Source organism: Paracoccidioides lutzii (assembly GCF_000150705.2).
Source record: "Paracoccidioides lutzii Pb01 unplaced genomic scaffold supercont2.7, whole genome shotgun sequence".
Taxonomy (NCBI): domain Eukaryota; kingdom Fungi; phylum Ascomycota; class Eurotiomycetes; order Onygenales; family Ajellomycetaceae; genus Paracoccidioides; species Paracoccidioides lutzii.
In genome coordinates, this window is record NW_015440953.1 from 561,022 (window position 1) to 580,127 (window position 19,106).

The 19,106-nt window shown below is 47.0% G+C and overlaps 7 protein-coding genes and 1 non-coding gene across 8 annotated transcripts; 4 read left to right on the plus strand and 4 right to left on the minus strand.

Annotated features, from left to right (window-relative positions):
* Nucleotides 1-754: 754 nt before the first annotated feature.
* On the minus strand, nt 755-2,278 carry PAAG_03473 (neuronal calcium sensor 1; the record flags this gene model as incomplete). Its single annotated transcript, XM_015844980.1, has 4 exons — nt 755-934; nt 1,017-1,312; nt 1,431-1,516; nt 2,133-2,278. The coding sequence occupies 4 exons, from the start codon at nt 2,276-2,278 to the stop codon at nt 755-757; spliced, it is 708 nt and encodes a 235-aa protein (XP_015701954.1).
* A 927-nt stretch (nt 2,279-3,205) lies between these two features.
* Nucleotides 3,206-3,909, plus strand: PAAG_03474 (hypothetical protein; the record flags this gene model as incomplete). Its single annotated transcript, XM_002794883.1, has 2 exons — nt 3,206-3,356; nt 3,638-3,909. The coding sequence occupies 2 exons, from the start codon at nt 3,206-3,208 to the stop codon at nt 3,907-3,909; spliced, it is 423 nt and encodes a 140-aa protein (XP_002794929.1).
* Nucleotides 3,910-4,472: 563 nt separating this feature from the next.
* On the minus strand, nt 4,473-5,456 carry PAAG_03475 (hypothetical protein; the record flags this gene model as incomplete). The annotated part of the gene is made up of 1 exon (XM_002794884.1): nt 4,473-5,456. The coding sequence occupies one exon, from the start codon at nt 5,454-5,456 to the stop codon at nt 4,473-4,475; it is 984 nt and encodes a 327-aa protein (XP_002794930.1).
* A 2,130-nt stretch (nt 5,457-7,586) lies between these two features.
* Nucleotides 7,587-8,648, plus strand: PAAG_03477 (hypothetical protein; the record flags this gene model as incomplete). The annotated part of the gene is made up of 1 exon (XM_002794886.2): nt 7,587-8,648. The coding sequence occupies one exon, from the start codon at nt 7,587-7,589 to the stop codon at nt 8,646-8,648; it is 1,062 nt and encodes a 353-aa protein (XP_002794932.1).
* Nucleotides 8,649-9,094: 446 nt separating this feature from the next.
* On the minus strand, nt 9,095-11,337 carry PAAG_03478 (hypothetical protein; the record flags this gene model as incomplete). The annotated part of the gene is made up of 8 exons (XM_015844981.1): nt 9,095-9,409; nt 9,524-10,246; nt 10,296-10,391; nt 10,447-10,600; nt 10,678-10,868; nt 10,956-11,097; nt 11,161-11,171; nt 11,314-11,337. The coding sequence occupies 8 exons, from the start codon at nt 11,335-11,337 to the stop codon at nt 9,095-9,097; spliced, it is 1,656 nt and encodes a 551-aa protein (XP_015701955.1).
* Nucleotides 11,338-13,524: 2,187 nt separating this feature from the next.
* PAAG_03479 (multidrug transporter) lies at nt 13,525-15,661 on the plus strand (the record flags this gene model as incomplete). The annotated part of the gene is made up of 5 exons (XM_015844982.1): nt 13,525-14,711; nt 14,782-14,906; nt 14,984-15,096; nt 15,166-15,295; nt 15,378-15,661. 5 exons carry the CDS (start codon nt 13,525-13,527, stop codon nt 15,659-15,661), a joined length of 1,839 nt encoding a protein of 612 aa, XP_015701956.1.
* Nucleotides 15,662-16,361: 700 nt separating this feature from the next.
* Nucleotides 16,362-16,470, plus strand: PAAG_11637. The gene has a single exon. It is a non-coding gene; the product is annotated as a tRNA-Ser (tRNA).
* A 246-nt stretch (nt 16,471-16,716) lies between these two features.
* PAAG_03480 (hypothetical protein) lies at nt 16,717-18,228 on the minus strand (the record flags this gene model as incomplete). The annotated part of the gene is made up of 1 exon (XM_002794889.1): nt 16,717-18,228. One exon carries the CDS (start codon nt 18,226-18,228, stop codon nt 16,717-16,719), a length of 1,512 nt encoding a protein of 503 aa, XP_002794935.1.
* Between the last annotated feature and the right edge of the window lie 878 nt (nt 18,229-19,106).

Genomic DNA, 19,106 nt, shown 5'->3' on the forward strand with positions numbered 1-19,106 from the left:
AGGACGCCAACTATGGCGAAAAGACACGTTGCGAGCTACCAGGTTCACATTAACATAGCGCAAAGAGAAAATCATAACGTAAAAGTAGACACCAGTGGATTTTCTAGTGGCAACCATTAATGAACACAGCCCACTTTCTGAGGAGCACAGGGACACAAAGTAGAACGAATAAAACCATTGGTGGAAGATAGAAAAAGGGTGTGAATAATTCAATCATAGATGTCGGCGTCCTCACTGGAAGTCTGGGATATAGCGGCGCTGTAAATGAAAATATAGGCAGGAACGCAAAGAGAAGATTCAGGAGGGAGGGATACATAATTTCAGATCTCCCAGTTTTGGGAGAAAGGTTTGGATGGAAGGTTGATTATTAATTGCCGCAACTTTCATGACAGACAAAGGAAACATAGAAGATAGGGGGGGACTCTTAATATCATAGCATAATAAAAACATGAAGAAACGGATATCCACCCAGATATGGGATAAATGGGGACAGCAGGTCACGAGTAACGGCTGGATGCGGACGGCCAAAGCTGGGGGACTGAATGTAGCAACGGAGGGGGCGGTCGCATCAAGACTTCGAGGCAAGTATAGACATGGCTTCGTACGGCGTAGAAGTGCAAGAAAGTTAGAAAACTAGCCAAAAGATCCCTAATGAGTCTCAAGACGCTGGAAAAACAGTGCAGAAAAGTTTTGAAAAAGAGGCAGAAAATTTCGCCTCTTGGTGTGATAAAACGGGAGTGGTTTGGGTGTCACTTCACACTAGTCCGTCGTATAGAGACAAAGCGCTGACGATAGTTTCATCTCTCTTACTGCCTTCTTTGAATTCGGCAAGATCTAAACTGCCATTCTCATCTTTGTCCATCATTCGGAAAATCTTTCGAACGCGTTTCTCGGGTGTATCTTCATCTTCTGGCAGTTTAACCATCGAACCGACCTGCCATTGGAACCAGCTGCCAGTTAGGATATTGAACCAGGACAATGCTGTGAAAGGCAAGACAAGACAATGGACGACCCACCATTTTATATATAGCCTCCACAATGGCCAGCATTTCTTCATAGGTTATTTTCCCATCTCCGTCTATATCGTATAGCTGGAAAGCCCAGTCCAATTTATCTTCCATTCTCCCTCTCGAAGTGATAGACAAGGCGCAGATAAACTCTTTGAAATCAATCATGCCACTGTCGTCGGAATCGAAAACTCTGAAGACATAATTCGCGAAGGATGATGGGTCACCGAAGGGAAAGAATTGACGGTAGATTTTTTGAAACTCCTCCTTTGTGAGGGTTCCGGATGGGCAGTCTTTTAGGAAACCTGTATATATAAAGGTATCGCACATGTGTCAGCGGAAACGCGTATGGAGCATGGCCCCTTATTCCCCTCGTGCGTCTAAAAGTCACCCCCAAAAAAGCAGCGGAAAATATTAAAATACCCTTGTACCATTGCTGCAATTCCTTTCTATCAAAATGGGTCGCTTTCTGCAGCTCATCCAACTGTGAAGGGGAAAGTTTCGATTGTCTACAGTAGGCAAAACACAGAATGTCAGCTTTTTCTTTCCCTTTTTTTTTTTAATCCGGCCCACTTCTGGCGATGTGTAATTCAATTGACGGCCTGCAAACGTCTTCAAACACCCGCCCGACACCAATGACAGGTATGCAGGCCGCGATGTTAAACAAGAACACCGTCTGAATAGCAGACTTGCATAGAAAGACGTAGTTAAGACTGTTTTAAAGGGGCAGAGGGGAAAGGAATTGGATATCAGATGGGCCTCTGGTTGGGGATGTGTGTCTGCATCAAGCCGGGAATGGCAAGCTGGGGTGGTAAAATGTCAAATGCACAACAGACCAAGCTGAAACGTGGGGAGGAGGAGGGGCGCTCACGATTTCCCCATGTCTGCAGTTATTGAAAGCAACGACGACTCAACACAGCTGCCCGACGTTATCTAAAATCTTGTGCATGGAAACACGCCAGATACAACGAGGTGCAATTGCGCAATGTTGCAGGATAGTCGGGCGGGGTAGATGGATGACAGCAGCCGCAGCCAGCGATTGAAGCAAGATGGCGGGCAATCCAATAGCAAGATCGGTGGTGGTCAGTTCAGGTTTAGGATAGCTAGCCAACTGGAATAGCGGACGCAAAATTATTTGAAAGACAACTGTTGGTCTTGAGATGGGGATATCGTAGCGGGGAGAGGACGTTGAAATCGGGTTGACGATCACAGACAGAACCAGGCGGGGGACCGTGAACTGAACCTTGGGTTGGGCGAGGCTGCTGAGTCATTGCTGACTGATTGTCTCCAAGAAGGGAAAGGGCCGAGACAGTTGGGACAATTCCAAGGCACATGGGGCTAGAGATCCTGGACAACAGTTACCGTTTGTATATACGGGGCAGCAAGTGGTCAATAAGCCCACCCGACCTGGGACAAGCTTGTTATCCCGTCAGTTAGGGCTGACTGACCGACCCGCCCCGGGGGGGGAGAGAGTGTTTAACCTGAAGCGGACAGACTTGTGAGGGCTAGGGCTGGAATGTTGTTTTTGGGACAAGACGCTAACTAACGCTAACTAAATAAACTCTTTGTGGTGGAAACTGTTTTGACTGACCTCACCTCATCATCATCGTCTTTACTTGGTCGTCAACTAGTTACTCTGCAACGGTGCGGCGTGTGTTCCCAAGCCTGGTTATGGGGTCTGGCTTCCCCATGTGTCGAGCCTTGCTTTCCACGACTTGTCTCTTCACCCCCCAGACATAGCTATTAATATGTCTGTCCAGTGGGGCGCAACGAAGGGCCGGGAGATTATTATCGTTGTTTGGCGGGCAGCCAATGACACCCCAACCTCTGGGCCCCACTCACAGACAACTAATATTAATTACGGAGCATCCATTCCATACCTCAAGATCACAGAAGCGACTTTTGATTTTGTTCCTCAAGTCTTCTCTACCATGATTACTTGGGTCACCCACATTGGTGGGGGGGCACAGTTGAGATTTATTACGCTGAGGCTCTAATATGAATTTTCTTTGCTGTCCTGTTGCATCAGTCGAATGAGCTGTTTTGAGGTTCTCGAGATCCGACCGGGGCGCCGGGCCGATAGGAAGGAGGATCTCAAGGTTTAAGTTCTCCCGTGTGTGATGTTGGTCGATATCCGGTTCTCTTTAAAAGGTAGAGAACTGCGATTGTCTGCGGATATGGAGTAAACAATACATAACATGGGCGGGCCTGTTCAACATGGTCTCCCCGACGTTTGTCAAAATAGCGAGTTCCGCTGTTCAAGTCGGCCTATTGGTGAAATCATCGTAAGGGGGATCCCCATAATAGGCGTGACTGCGGATGAGTTGGGCGAGGAGTTTGGGGTAGTATGTGAGATGTGATTTGGCCACGTAAAATCCGGCATGAAGCAACGGACTATGGACAAAAATCCCATTCATAAGCCACACGTGAATTAGATGTGTATAGCAAAAGTGCAAGAGACCTAGACGAGGCAATAAAACTGCGTGAACTACTAACTAAAGAAGACGATGGTGCCAAGCAGAGGTCGAAAAAAAGTCTTACCATGGATCGATCAGCGGAAGATGAAATGGATATTATTTAGTTAAATACCGACTCCACACATCTAATTAACGGCTAACAACAACTAATAGGTACTGATCCAATCGCAATTCGGTTGATTTCTGGAATCATTCCGTATAGCTACCTGAAGATAGTCAGAGGAACATCTGGATTCCCTCAAACACTCCGGCGAGAGGGAGTGGCTCTCAGCCGAACATGCTCTCCATACCCTGACAGAACGCATCCATCAAGAGTGGAATGCACGCCAGGTGGCCAGTCTCCTCCTCTTGGATGTATCTGGAGCATACGATCACGTTTCACATACCATGTTGCTGTAATCTCAGAAAGCGCGCCATTGACCTGAGGACGGTAGGGTGGATTGAGAGTTTCTTCTTCTTACAGGTCAGAACAACGTCAATCAAACTCTGGGAGTACACACATCCCCACCCGTTGAAGGAAAATACTGGAGTCCCGCAAGGACTGTCTTTCACTCATGCACCGCAACGCAGCAAACCCTTGAGAACGTAATTATTGAACCCAAGGAACAATGTACGCTACCTTTGCGAGGATTCAGTACATCCCCGAAACGGATGGCGCCAAACGGCAAGATCAACGACGGCTCAACCAGCCAGCCATCGTGGCGCAGGTTCTTCCACGTTGCTGCTGTGCTTCTCTGCTCAAAATACCCGTTTCTGAGTTCTGTAGAGCAAGGAGTGAAATCTTCGCTATTTGATAACCATTTACATCGCATGGGGAAAAGCTAGGAATTAGGACAATATGCCAAATACTCATCTATCATGTCACTGGAACGGAATTGGGATCGCTATTGATACATTTATCTAGAGCACCAACGAGGGCCTGGCGTTTGTAGACATGCCGCTTCCGGCTCTGGCGGTCTCATCATTCTATGGCCGCAACCAATCTCCATCAGTTCTCTTCTCGAGGGTATTTCCATGGATTAAAATCTCCAAACTTATCCGCAACCAAGCCAGCGCTTCCGGGATTCGCGTACCCGGCTGCACGCTGGCGTCTATAACTCTCGATTCGTAGTCGATTAGCCTCACCCTGGGTGAGTGCTAGGTAAATTTCAACACCAACTGCATGCAAAATCAGGGCCAGCATAAATGATGTTGATGCGGGTATCTGGAAACAGGCCCCGATCTGTGCTGGGTCAGAATCACTAAAGATATTCGCTCTAACGATTGCAAATGATGTGGTTGCGTTATTGGAGCCGGATGCGCACTGTGGGTAGTCGGCTAAGTAGTCTCCTGCAGCAGCACCGTATTCCCTCCACGTAAAGTCTATCATTTCGCATGGCCATATATTCTGATACGTGCCGATTCTGGAAATGACCACAGATCCTATGACCAGGAGCGGACGTGCGGACAAGATGACACCGGCATAGAACATTGCACGCAGTATCCAGGCGCGATGCTGCTCGAGCTGCAGCCGGTATATGTTATAATATGCCAGCACCATGCTAATCATTGGCAGTGTAGCTAGGCAGAGAACCATGAATTGCATGTCCAGTGCACCGCCAAAAGTATGCTCTACGATCATGAGGGCGCCAATGTTTGAAATGAGGAAAAGCGTCATTGCGATTCGACCATTGATGCGATGGAAACCGGGCCAGTTGCGTCGGATGGCGGGAATAAATTGCAGGACCGAGAGCAGAGCAAACGGGAGGACTGCACCGAGGTGAAGAGATATTCCCAGGCGACCGCGGACCGATTGCCACCAATATTTCTCCCCCGGAACTGTGCGTGAGACACGGATGCCCCCAAGGGTGAAGGATTGAATGGCCTCGGATAGCGCAAAGAGAAAGAAAGGAGTTGCGAATACACAGAATAGAATCGCATTATAGGACTTTGAAAATCCGACAGCATCGCAGATGCGTCGCCAGAATGACATTATGCAACCAAATGGCTAGGCTGGTGAATTGCAGTGATATATAGTTATACGAGCAAGGAACGAATAGCGTCAAGAAGGGTCCTACAAAATATATTGACAATGAACTTGAGGGAGATGAAGAATTCCAAATTGCACCAGATTTCTGGGGAACAAGGAACTCTTTTAAAACACTCTTTTTTCGCTGCCCACGGTGACATCGCTCCGTGTGATGAGATGACAAATTCCCATCATTCGGAATTGCTTGGTGGTTTAATGCCAGGCAGGGCTATCCAGCTTGTGTAGTTGGTATAGAAGTTAAGCTTCCAAAACAGGGAGTTCATTGGGTGGATTATCAGCCCGGGCATGTCAAGTGTCCGTCTTTAGGCACCAGCGAAACTAAGAGTAGCGAGATTTTTGTCCTCTACGGACCACAGAGCAACCGCGGCAATAGCGGATTCCGGATGGGCTGTTTCGAGCACATCAGGCTGCTGTCAAAAATGGGAATAACTGTACATACTCTGTGCATCACTCATAACGCAAAAGCATTGGCAACCCTCCCTTCCTTTCTAACCATTTCGGCAGAAATAAAATTTCGTAAGGGTTGCCAATACTTAGTGACTGTCCTTGCACACATACAATTGAACCCAAGAAATCAATTTATTCCCTGTCCTCTAACTATAGATTGCAATATCGAGGGTTGCGATTTCTTGTAGGGAAAAATCCTCAGTAAGAGCCCTTTCCTGCAGTTAACCAGGCGGGAAACAAATCCTCTGACTGACCTCAGATCCCGAGGACTTGGAAAAATGATTGGGAGACAAGAATCCAGGCAACGACATTGTTAATACGAGAGATAACTGAAGCGGGAGCAGCTGAATAGAGGTTCTTTTTGTGTGCGTGAAAGGCTGGGTAGTTGTGTGGCCTCGCAATCATTCTCTAGAAGTCCAAACGAGACCTGCATTTCCCAAAAAGCTCGTAGCTTGGCTAGTTACTACGAGTCCGGATCCCCGGATTGCCAGTTTGCGGCTTTACCGCGAGAGCGTTAGCTGGTAACGATCTTTATGGGCGGCGCTGGCTTGAACGGTTCTAAGGGGGAAAACCGATCCTGGGAAATGACCAATTTGGCCGCGGACGCTTAAGTGGGGGGTGTTTTTTTCTTTTGCCTGTTGTCAGATATGTGACAGTTGAGATTCTTTTGAGCCCTCCCTCCCCCCCCCACCGGATAGGGGATGACCAGATATATCAATCAAAACGGAAATATTGAAAAGAAAGAAAATACCGCAGCCTTTGGGTCGGAACATAATCTCCAGGATTTATGTCGAATCCCCAATAAAGACCAGAATTTTCATTATTCGCCCCCATCCTTATGCTCTATCATTCATATCCTGATCCCATACACTGTCCTGATTCTCTAAAACGCTAACAAATCCACCAACGATTGGGATAACTAGCTATCAGGAAGGTCAATGCCCAAATCATCTCGTTTGTTTTCCCTTGATCCAGGCTGCAAACCTGATGCGGTAAATGTTGACACTTTGCTGCCTCACAGCACTTCCAGACTCATCTCATCAACAATAAATATTATGCAGAGTTCTTCATATTATGCGAACTGATCAAGCTGCAATCGCACAGTTGATGTGGCTGTCAGACAATTCAGCCATGGTCAAAAAAATATTTAAAAAGAAAAAGAAAAGAAAAAGAAAACCCACTCATTTCTTGCAACATGTAATGAGAATTTCCATGTGCAAGAGGAACTCTGCGTGCAGTATGTGAAGATGGAGACCAAATAAGCAATTGCTGCTGTTTGTTCACTCTGCGTGAGGACAAAACACAAGCCAGTCTTAATCAACCTTCTTTTCAGCATAATTACCTTCTTGTCTATTTAAAAAACAAAACAATATAAACATATAAAAATAAACAATAGTAGGGTCTGAAATGGGCCAGTTTGCTCTAAAGGAAATATCTACATAATCCTCTGGGAACATTGGGGAAATCTGCGATGTGGCTATGTCACGTGAACCTGCAGCTTCACCGCCTCCAGCTGCCACAAGCAACAAATGTAGCTGTTGAGCCGCTGACTCTCTCCTTGCCAATTGCCCCGTACGGTCACTTTGGACGTTAGCAGCAGCGTATTACATCCCCGGGCCGCCCATCATGGACGCCCAACTACTCACCCCACTCTCCACACTGGAAACCAGACTAAACAACCTCCTCATGGCCATAATCTCCTCCCCAACCGCCGCAGGAGCTCCAGCAGCTGCCTTGGCGCTCCTCGATGCGGACGACAGCCTCTCACGAGCTCTCGAAACACTACACACACATCAGTCCAACTACGCGAAAATCCTACGTCTGCGTGCGGAAGCTCTCTCTCTCGAAGAGCGCGTGCGTAATATCGTCCGTGAAGTCGAGACTGTGGGGAATGAGATATCTGCCGCGTGTCAGCACGGAGCAGATGGAAGCGATGACGACAGTGATGACGACAGCGGAATTGAAGAGGAGGCGGAACAGTATGGTGAAGATTTAGACACGCATATGGGCGGTGTATCGGAACCATCTTCTACTAGTTTGAACAGCAGAGGGAGAAGGAGCAAAGAGGTGGACTACAAACTACTGGTCGAGTTCGCGCGCAGAATTAGTCGGTATAATAGCGATGCAGCAGCGGATGCCAGCGCTGTTCGCTCCACGAGGACACCACCAGGCGACGAGGAGCAGCAACACAAACAGCGAGATAGGTCTAACGTGGAGAATGGAGACGCTGCAGAACGTGCTGCTGTTGGCTTAGGGCCGGACGCGGCACAGCAAACCAAGGGCGTCGGGGTGGCAGCGCTGTCGCAGGAGACAGTATCCTGGCTTGATGAGACAGCGAACTGGTCTCGCGATTTGTCACGTATGCAGTACCCGAGTGAAGACAGGATAAGAATGGGATTGATGGGACAGTTACAGGCGGCCGTGAGCGAAGGACTGGATGTGGAGAAGGAAATTGAGCGTTTGATCCGTATGTCGCGGGACGAGGGCGAGGGTGGCTCCGACGATGGCGCTGCCAGTGAGCATGCAGCGGTGAGGGGCGAAATAGCCGGTATTGTGGGGGAGCCGGGGTCTTTTGCTGGTGGTGGGATTGGTCGTAGGGATGCTGCTATGGGAGGCAGGGCACCGATGAAGGCGAAACCGAAGCCTGTTTTAGATTTGGAGCTATATGACCCTGCTGAAGATGACTGACAGGGTTCGATGATATCTTCTTTTGTTCAATGCATATATATCGGTATGGGCGTGTTTCTTAAGTCGCGCGTCTTTGGGTGATTTGCATATTCGGGGTGGGGGTTTCATTTATGCATTTCTTGAGCCATTTTGTTCCTACTAGCATCCCACATATCCCACTCAGTACCTATCTCCCCAAGTCTCTGCTTCCGTGCTATGCCTCGCGTATAGTAACGAACTCTACTAAAATTCCCTAATCGGTATTTCAAATTATGCTTGCCGGGCTCAGCAAAGGTAATAACCCTGGGTAATGTCATATTCCATTGGTAATAACAGCCTACGAAAACAAAAAATTACGCAAAGAATATCCGGTGCACAAAACAAACACAGGCACGCAAGCAAATGGTAAATTAGGACAACTATCAACAACCAAAACAAACCGCAGCACCAACAAACACCTCATCCAATCACATAAAATGCACGTCTGAATTCGCTGTGAGTTTCCTGAGCCTCTTCCCATAATAGTAAAACACAATACCCCACGCACAGAAAAACGTCGTGAGAGCCATGTTAAGCATGATGGCGGGGATGAAACCGCTGCGCTGGGTCCATGGGGTAATAAATTCGGCCAAGCCGTAACCCCAGAGATTTTTGTTCACAGTTATGGTAACGAAAATGCTGCCAGCAACGGGTTTGTAGCTGTCGACGGCGTATGTGCTTGCTATAGCCGGTAGAGCTGCAACCTGGATGCCTATGGCAGTGTATCCAATGATAACGATAACCTACATTGGGCTCTATTTGTTAATTGAATGCATAAACGGCGAGAGGGAGAGAGGCGGCATCATATATATTAATATACCACAAGATTAATAATTGGGTGGCAAGAAGAAACCTACCTTCCAATTCCATTTATATTCATAACCAAAAGCCACGACAAAATTCCCAACAATCATTATGATAACGTATGGTATCATTGCAGGGAGTCTCATTTCAGGCTCTCGAATGCCTCGGTTCTTCTTCGTAGCGCGCATGGAAACCCAATCCGAGAGTGGCCCGTTCGTTACCAGACCAATGCAGGCACCGACCAAGACAGCACAGTTGAAAAACCCAACCGTCTGGCTGTTGAAATTGTACGGCGGAGCTGCAAAATTTTGACTCTGGGTTACGTTGACCACAAGAAAAACGCTGGCTGACCAGGACACAATAAAAGCGGCTAGGTGAACAATTGGATATAGATGAAGTTTCCACGGGATCCAAAAGTCATACAGCAAGGCTTTGAGGGGGTTTTCAGTTACTCGGAAGGCCCTAAATTGTTGCATGGAAGGTTTTCCTTTTCCAAGATAAGGGTCCTTGTCGGTATCTTCTGTTTCTACGGCATGTTCAAGGGTTGAGGCCGCTTGTGGGGGTGTATCAGCTGAATTGGTTGTTATGTTGACATTCGCCTTTTCAGATGATGTGTTTCGTGCATGAATCTCGTTGTGGTGAAGCCGATGCCACCTTGTTTCCGGGAAAAGAAATATCAATAATACTAGGACAAGGCCTAGAATGCCAACGTTGAGCCACCAGAAGTAGCGCCAGTGAAGGTGATATGCCATTGGTCCTGAAATGACTGGCGAAACCTAGATGCCTTTAGCACTGGCCATGGTCTGCAGATTGAACATGACTTACAACCAAGGCTCCAAAATAGAAGGTGAAATAGAGCGTGTTGTATGCCCCTCGCTCATGAAGGAACATAATGTCCGTGATTATCTGCGGTTGTGCAGTCTACAGTTTGTCAGCTGAAATACTTTCGAAAAGAAACCATTTGCCAGACTCTCACCTCCGCTGGACCAGCCCCAAATCCATTCAGAATGCAAGCTCCCATAAAGCTCCTGTAGGAGGTGGCAACGGCCCTCCAGATAGAAGAGACCAAACACACCAATGTTGACGTAATTAACACCGGTCTTCTGCCAAAACATGTTTGGATAGGGACCCTGTATAAACTTGTCAATAAGAAAGACAAAAACAACTGAACCTATTAAGCCCCATTGAAGGAAATTTTCCCACTTACCAGAAAAAGTTACTAAATCCAAGAACAAGAATACAAACCCCGGTAAACTTGACTGCTCCAGCTAAATCGGTATCAAAGTCTTCCATTAATTGAGGAAACATAGGCGCAACAGCTAGCGGACCGAATGCCTGTGTAAACGACATGGCAGTTGCAAGAGTCATGGTGCACGTTTTCCAAAAAGGGCTCCAATTCTATTCGGTGGTAAATACCCATATTTCACATCGTCGTACGGGGAAAAAAAAGGGAGTAGCCAACGCATATCCCGGGGGTTGGCTCACCAGAGGGTCATTAGGGTCATCCGACGGTTGTGGGACCAAAACTCGATCCGAGCTTTTGGACGACTTCACGAAATGATGAGATCCAACATCTCTCATAATCTCCGTGCCTGGGTAGATTTTCGTGTCCAACTCCTCCTCGATCCTAAATAGCTTACAGTCAGCAATGAATGGCAAACAAAAATCGCACTTTCGGTTTCAGACTAACTGTCGGAGTGTCTGTCCACGGAAATTGATATTAGAGAATTTCCAAATACCAAACCAGCATGTTCAAAATTTTGAGAACTTATAGGAGTCAAGGGGAAAGTATGCAAGAGTAATGCGAGAGTGTTAAAAGGGGCAAATGAGAATATAAACTTACCTCTTCATCATTGCGCATCTCCATGACGGAAAACTATGCGAATATCGCCCACTATGGTGTATTGGGTTGCTCGCAAGGGTATAGTATCCCACGAAGTAGGACTGGTATTTCCCCAGGAAGAATGGCGAGATTCGACAAGTTATATAGGAGTTATTGTAAGTCTCACCCCACACGACGTACGTGCACACATATATCTCTTATATGTGCTTCGGCCGAGAGGGGGTACCGAAAGGAGTTAGAGATCTAAGCGGAATGGAATGCGGAATTGGGTATGAATTTGTTTTATGGCTGAGGGAGGCCAATAATCCCCGTCAAACAGTCCTGAGGAGCCATTGCCGATCTTAGAGGCTCCGCAATACCTAGGAATGTACATGCACAATAGCTCTTCCAAGTTCGGCTCTGAACAATAGCTTGACAGCCGTATGCTATCCCTGGCAGTAGAAGCTGGTTTTTCTTGGCGATGGATACGGGGTATGAAGATATTTTCATCAACGCGAGACAAAAGGCGTCACTTCCTGAGGGGAATCCTGCCATGGATTCGCGGTTGATTTAGCCCCTGGGGCACATGAGGGGTTTGGTTTGGACAATCCCCGTCAATAGTGAATCCGAAATATCTAATGTGGAACATGTCTGGACTTCAAGCCACCACGTTCCCATGAACGCGATGGATGATCCGGCAATTTTTTTAACCACGTTGTCAGTGGACCAGTGTTTCAAGGATTTTTTGTACCCCAGACTTTTAAAATTAGTGTAGTTGTTGCTAGCCTGTGTTTCCCCACACTTCATACATTTGGTCGATATAAAAATTGGTTGCATGACGAGATCACATCCGTCGAGCTTCTAGAAAGAGAACAAGCTTGTTCATCCTTAGGGTGCAATTCATGCGGCGAACGATTGTTTGCAAAAGTCCTGCGACACGTAGTATTTTACTATCTCTTTACATTATTGGCGTCTATGGGGAAACATACGATGCCTGTATATATAGGCAGGTGGGAGAACGTGGGGGGGGGGGGGGGCACACATATAAAATCACACATATAATAATGCAGATCCACTAGGACCCAGGTACCCCCATGCGGATGCATGCCGGCCGCTACCTGCATAATAACTCTCTGGACAACATCATTCTCAGACGGGAGCCTTGGGACTGGATCTAGTCGGGCGTTTTGGCCCATCTCCCTCTTCAATACTCTGTCCTAATAACTATATCATCCTCATTAGAATTGATGACGACAGCGCCTGGGCGTTAGCAACTAGTTAGCCGAATCCGGGACGAAAACACGGCAACTGATTGACTAGGTTAACGCTGAATTGCATGGTGACAGTAAAAGAAAACCAGGGCAGAAGATAAGTTATTCCAAGCCCAGATGTTTGTTGGTGTGCGGTCTGAGAAGGTAGTTAACTGTGGTAGTTATCTCCTAGTCGTAATTATGTTAAGTGGTTGTGGAGTTGAACTTCTGGGTCTATGCGGGATTGGAGGACGGGGGTTGAGAGAATCGACCCGTTGGAGGATGAAGATGGAGGATGGAGGATGGAGGAGGCTGAAGACCCCCATGGAAGTCCATTTGCTTGTTCAACTCGCCGGTTAGTTGTTAGTCAGCCAGGGGATCCACCACAACCCCCGTGCCATGCCTAACTGAAGATGTTCATGGATCAACTTCCTATAACAACTTGGTCCTACGTCATCCGGGTGGATATCAGGGGGCCCTCAAATATTCATTCACATGAAGAAGAAGAAGAAGAAGAAGAAGAAGAAGAAGAAGAAGAAGAAGAAGAAGAAGAAGAAGAAGAATGTCGTAGCTTTGCTAACATAACTAGCTAGGAAGTTAGTTTACTACTACGATTCTCATACAAATAACTGCCTCGTCGGACATTCTGTCTGCACTGAGCAGTACAACATACTTTCTTACAGCTGATATCAATCAATGACTTATTCCTCTATGTATTACTGGAGCGGTGGCCCTGCTTCAATCTTTCCTTAACAGAAGCAGCAGCAACAAGGCATCATGACCGTGGGAGACCTTCCCTTGCTCCTGCTCCTGCTGCTGCTGCTGCTGCTCGCTTCTTTATTGTTGTTGTTTTTTCGTCTTCCTTGCCTTTTTGCGCTCATTGGATACTACTATTCTTCTTCTTTTTTGTTATATTCTTTTCCATGTTTTTGTGCCACGGTTCAATTCTGTGGTTTATCTATTGACTGTCCATTCTTACGGGATGCCCGCTTCCAATCCTGGCACCCAGCCCGTCCAGGACCGTGTTCGGTTGCATATGCGCCACAAAACATACCCCAGATTCATCCCGAGATTCAACCCAAGTTTACGCGCCAGGCTACCGTCTTCTGCTGAACACGATGTTCTACACGTATCCTCATTTTCTTCAGTCCCACCGGGTGTGAAAGGGAAAGATGACACTCCACATCATGATAATGAAAAGCCTAAATTATCCCCACCACCGCCGCTGCCACCGCCTCCATCGCCCACATCACCTCCTGCAACAAAATCTCAAAGTTCGGAAAGAATTCTGCTTCTTGAAAGTGACTGCTATGGAAAGCTGGGCTTCGGGTTCCCCCGTTGGAAAAAATGGACAATTCTTAGTGTCGTCTTTTTCGTCCAATTATCCATGAACTTCAATACCAGCATCTATGCCAATGCCATCACCCCTCTTTCCCTCCACTTCTCCATTTCTGAGCAAGCTGTGAGAGTGGGCCAGATGATATTTCTCGTCGCCTATGCGTTTGGGAGCGAGCTGTGGGCTCCATGGAGCGAAGAGCTTGGCCGATACCCCGTCATGCAGCTGAGTTTATCATTAGTGAACATCTGGCAAATCCCTTGTGCTCTTGCGAAAAACTTCCACACTATTGTGGTGGGCCGATTCCTTGGCGGTCTGTCCTCTGCTGGTGGTTCTGTGACACTGGGGATGATTGCGGATATGTGGGAGCCCGATGACCAACAGTTTGCAGTTGCCTTCATTGTTCTCTCCTCCGTTGCGGGATCTGTTATAGCACCAATCGTGGGTGGCTTCATGGAAACTTACCTCGGTTGGCGATGGAACTTTTGGGTTCAACTTATTTTCGGAGGCGTCGCTCAAGCTGCTCACTTTCTATTTGTGCCGGAAACACGGGTTACCATACTTCTGGACAGAGAGGCGAAAAGACGGCGTCAGGCAGGAGAACTACATATATATGGTCCCGGTGAAATCCAGGGTGCGGGAATTACACTGAAGGAAGTTGCGATAATCTGGGCCCGGCCGTTTAGCATGTTTGTGCGTGAGCCTATTGTATTTTGTCTATCAATTCTCAGCGGCTTCAGCGACGCCTTGATTTTTACCTTCCTCGAGTCTTACCAGCCGGTATACGGCCAATGGGGATTCAATACGATACAAATTGGCTTGGCTTTTATTCCGTAAGTATACTCCTCGGTTCATTCGAAAGGAGCCAAACTTTTTTTCATTCATTGTTAACTTGCTGCATAGTATCCTCCTTGGCTACTTCATTGCCTATTTATCATTTCTTCCTGTGATGATAAAGCACCGTAAGATTCAAAGAAAAGATTCCAGCATCCTTGAACCGGAGTCAAGATTGTGGTGGCTCTTATTCAGTATGATTGTGTCCTTGTTATTGTTGTTCATGGCTTTCGACGTATGTATCGTATACTAACATTGGTTTTCTGTACAGCTGCCCCTCTTGAAACTATTGGTTTGTTCGGGTTTGCATGGTCAAGTTTGGGGCCACCTCGCATACACTGGATTGCCCCTATGGTATTCTCTCTTCTAATTGCCGTTGCAAACGTAAGTTGTGATTCTATCCGCAATACAAAAACCACTGCAACTTAGAATCTGATGGGCATCATCATGTAGTATTGCATATACATGGCCACAATCGACTACATGGTCGCGAGCTACGGACCATATTCGGCATCTGCGACGGGTGGTAATGCCTTAGCAAGGGATTTCCTTGCTGGAATTGCGGCAATGTATTCAACGCCATGTACGTTTTCCGTACATATTCCAAATGACCGTTTATAATTCTAGTCTTTTTTCTAATACATTTAACTCTCAACTGTTCTCAGTGTACAAAACAATCGGTACCAAATATCAGCTTGAATGGCCCTCGACAATTATGGGTATTATCTCATTCATGGTTACCATTCCAATCTACATCTTCTACTGGAAGGGCTCCGTCATCAGAGAAAAATCCAAATTTGCGAAAATCCTGGCAAACGACAGGAAGGTGCGCAACATTCGTCGTAAGGGTGAAAAGATGAGGTCAGACGTGGAACAGACGAGTGAGAGCGAAATTGTTCAGACAATGGAGCGGATTTATGGAGTGGACAGTAAAAATGGAATTCTGTAACAGGAGGGTTGCTCTGTGCATATGGGGTATATCACCAAGGAGTTTCTGTGGTATTTTGGAATTCTTGTCTGTGTGACCTTTGCACGTCATTCTCTCCTTTGTTCATTGCATTGCTACGATTGCGATTCGCCTTTTCAAAGCGATTGGAACAGTGGTAAGTGAGGTAGCATTCAATTTTTCGAGAGGTTGTGGGATACGGCAACTAGTTTGTGATTACTTAGAGCATTGTCATCAAGTTGCATATTCTTTTTTGCCGCAGCCATATCTTTTAGGCGTTTGAGAGGTTTGAGCCAGTTGTTCAATTCATTTCTTCTTTTTATAATTTCTCTTTCATCTGCTTTTTTGTTCGGTGCTTGTGTGCCCACCAGTATTTGTTATAAACAGACCCCCGGCTTCAACAAACCCGGGCAACTATAGTTACACCCGCGCTCACACATCACTACAGTTCTACTTGCTCCGGGTCGGATGCAGCAGCATCCTTCGATTTATTTAAACCCGGCGATACAGTTAAAATCAAATGAGAAATTCTATCTCCAGTGATCATATATTTACATGACCCAAGGGTAAAATCATGATTACGTTGACTGCAAATCATATTGACAACTCACCCATTTTAACAGGGGATGGGTTGCCTTTGGTCCGTTTGTGGATAAAGGCACAACCATTAAATTATTTTCCGGACTGGTTTTCGCTGTCAGCTGGCGCGATGGCGGAGTGGTTAACGCGAGAGACTAGAATTTGACCGACAAAGTCTAATCATTACTAATCTCTTCTCTTCGGAGGCGTAGGTTCGAATCCTGCTCGCGTCGTAATGTTTTAAAGTATTGCCTCTTTTTCTTCTTTATTCTTTTGTATCATGTACGTCCCTTAATAAGAAATTTTGCGTATGCACATGAAACTATTTATCTTGGCTTTTAAATATTACTTATTCTGGTTGTAGGAATTAACTCGACGAGCCATGCTCTGCTTGGCAAAAGGGGAAAACCCATCAAATGCATATATCTATCTGCCTCTAAACTGAGCAAATATCTCGCCTCATCTCTTCCTATCCGTCATTACCAGATGCTGAAGGTAAACAGCCGTCCAAGCCATGACAAATGCTTCCTACGTTCCTCAGCAGTGACAGCCTGGGGTCCCCGTTTGCCATATCGCTGAAATTCGTCTGCATTGAATAACGGTGTGAAGAGCTCGCCCTCTGAATATCGCATATCTGAAAGGGATGTGGCGGACTCTGGAAGAGAAGGATTCTGTATGAATATATCACGGCACATTTCGCTCGTTATCAGCGGTGAGGCCGGGGGCGTCCAGGGGCGTTGATTGCTCGTAATTTGGCTGGGTATCTCTGGCTCGTTGTCACCATTGACTCTGGCCATAGGTATATTATTTATCGGGTTCGGAGAAATGTTTTTGATTTGACCCTCCAGCCCACGTACGAGACCCTGGCCGTTACGTGGACGGCGTGGGTGGAATAGGCGGTTGACGACATCCTCGCGCTGGCGGAGTAGGGTTTCTCGAGCAAGGTATGCTTCACTGTAGGCACGGGTACCATACTCACCACCACCGCCACCGTCAGCACCTTCCTTAGCCTCGTTCTCATATCTCTCCCTCTCGATCGCAAGCATATGCGATTTCCATCTGAAACAATCGTCCCAGTGCCGTCTCAAGAGGGCATCATTTGGGCGCATCAACTGCGCCAACCACACGCGGTCTATGGCGGTATTAATTCGAATCTTGCGGAGGACATGGAGGTAGATAGTTTTCCACTGCGGGTCCTTAACGCTGGTGTGCGTGGTCCAGCAAACCGAAGTGAGGCAGCATGGGAACGTGCATTTTGCGCGGATATCGGTTGGGTCGAAGATTGGTGGGCATTCCTGGTTGAGTGGTTCCTCGACTGTGTTGAGCGGGATGTCGCAGAGATCTATGATCATGGGGTCACTGAGGCGCAAATGCGGACAAGTGGGGAGGTCGAAGCCATCAAGGATCTTTGCTATCTGTTCTTTGGACGCACGTTCATCCCTGGGCAAGGTTAGGATATCGTAATGCGTCCACAGTAGATACCTGTATACGTATCTGTCGTCCAGGCTCAACGCTGAACAGCGGGGAGTCTGCACCTTGTAGAGCATGTCTATCGGGCCGCAGGACAGATGCAGATCCGCGAAACTGAAGCATTTACCCGGTTCTATCCAGAGGCCCTTGATGTGTTTGAGGCAAACGCGCTCATTGGAGTGTTTGGCAAGGTCGCGGGGGTGGAAGAAGAGCGGGAGATGGGTGGAGCTGCACGCGCTGCAACATAGTTTGGGGCCGGATTTGAATCCGCAGAGTTCGCGGGCAAGCATAAATTCGTAAACCTTCAGATCATCTATTACAGCCGAGTTTTGAACGACCTGCTGGAATTCCTGGCGCTTGACGGGGTCTGAGAGGTAGGATTGAGGAACGTTTTCGAAGAAGCTGTTATAGAAACGTTTGCAGGTCAAGGAGAAGGTTAATTTGGAACCAGCGGAGAGGAAGGAATGTATGATATGGAGGATTTCTCCGGGTAAGAATTGCAGAGTAGGTTTGTCGGACATTTTTTGGCATCTGGTTTCATCCTAAATATTGTTAACGGCAATATGGTGGAGAAGAGAACGTATTTAAGATGTCTCTAATAACTATAAGTTTCTGGGCCTTGCAGCTAGCGAGCGAGCGAGCAGGAGATGCACGGATCTCAGACGGCCGGGAAGGATGTTTGTTTCTACGACGAGACTTGTTGCTGCTCATCCGTATATCTGTCCTCGAGCTTTCAGAACCTTGGTGCCTGAAAGAAGAAAAGAGCAGTCGAGGCAAACAAGATGTAAACTCGACCCCGCTCTGATCGACTCCCGCCAGATGAAGTTGTTCTCAAATATCTATCTTGCGCAACCGCTAGCTTAAAAGCAGCTAATTAATCATTGTTAAATTCTCGGTGATTCGTTTGCCCACTGAACTAGCTAGCTACTGTTGTAACTAACTAATTAACTGGTTGGTTGGTTTACTAGCTAACCCCGTATTCGGTGACTCTTCGGTAAAGGATCTCGGGGACCTCAGCTATTATTCATCGCTGAGGTGAATGGGGAGCCCCATTATGTGCCCCATTTTATGAATGAACGACTGAAGCATTTTGGGAACCGATTTCGGAGTGGACCTTGTCTGTGACATCTGATTGTCCGTGATCTTCATCGTTGACTGCAAAAGAGAAGAGGTCACTTGATATACGAGAGATGGACTGAAAATGGCCACCCTCAGAACATTTTGAAGTCATTTTGATCAAGTATCCTGTGGGTAACTAGTCATTGACTGTTCCAGGACAGCTTCATCGTTATTCGAGGGTTCATGTTTAACTTCATCGAGTCATGACAGAAGAAGACATGATTGATAGTTGTAAACCACCTTGGGGTGGCTAATGACCTAGCTACCCTGGGTCATCCAA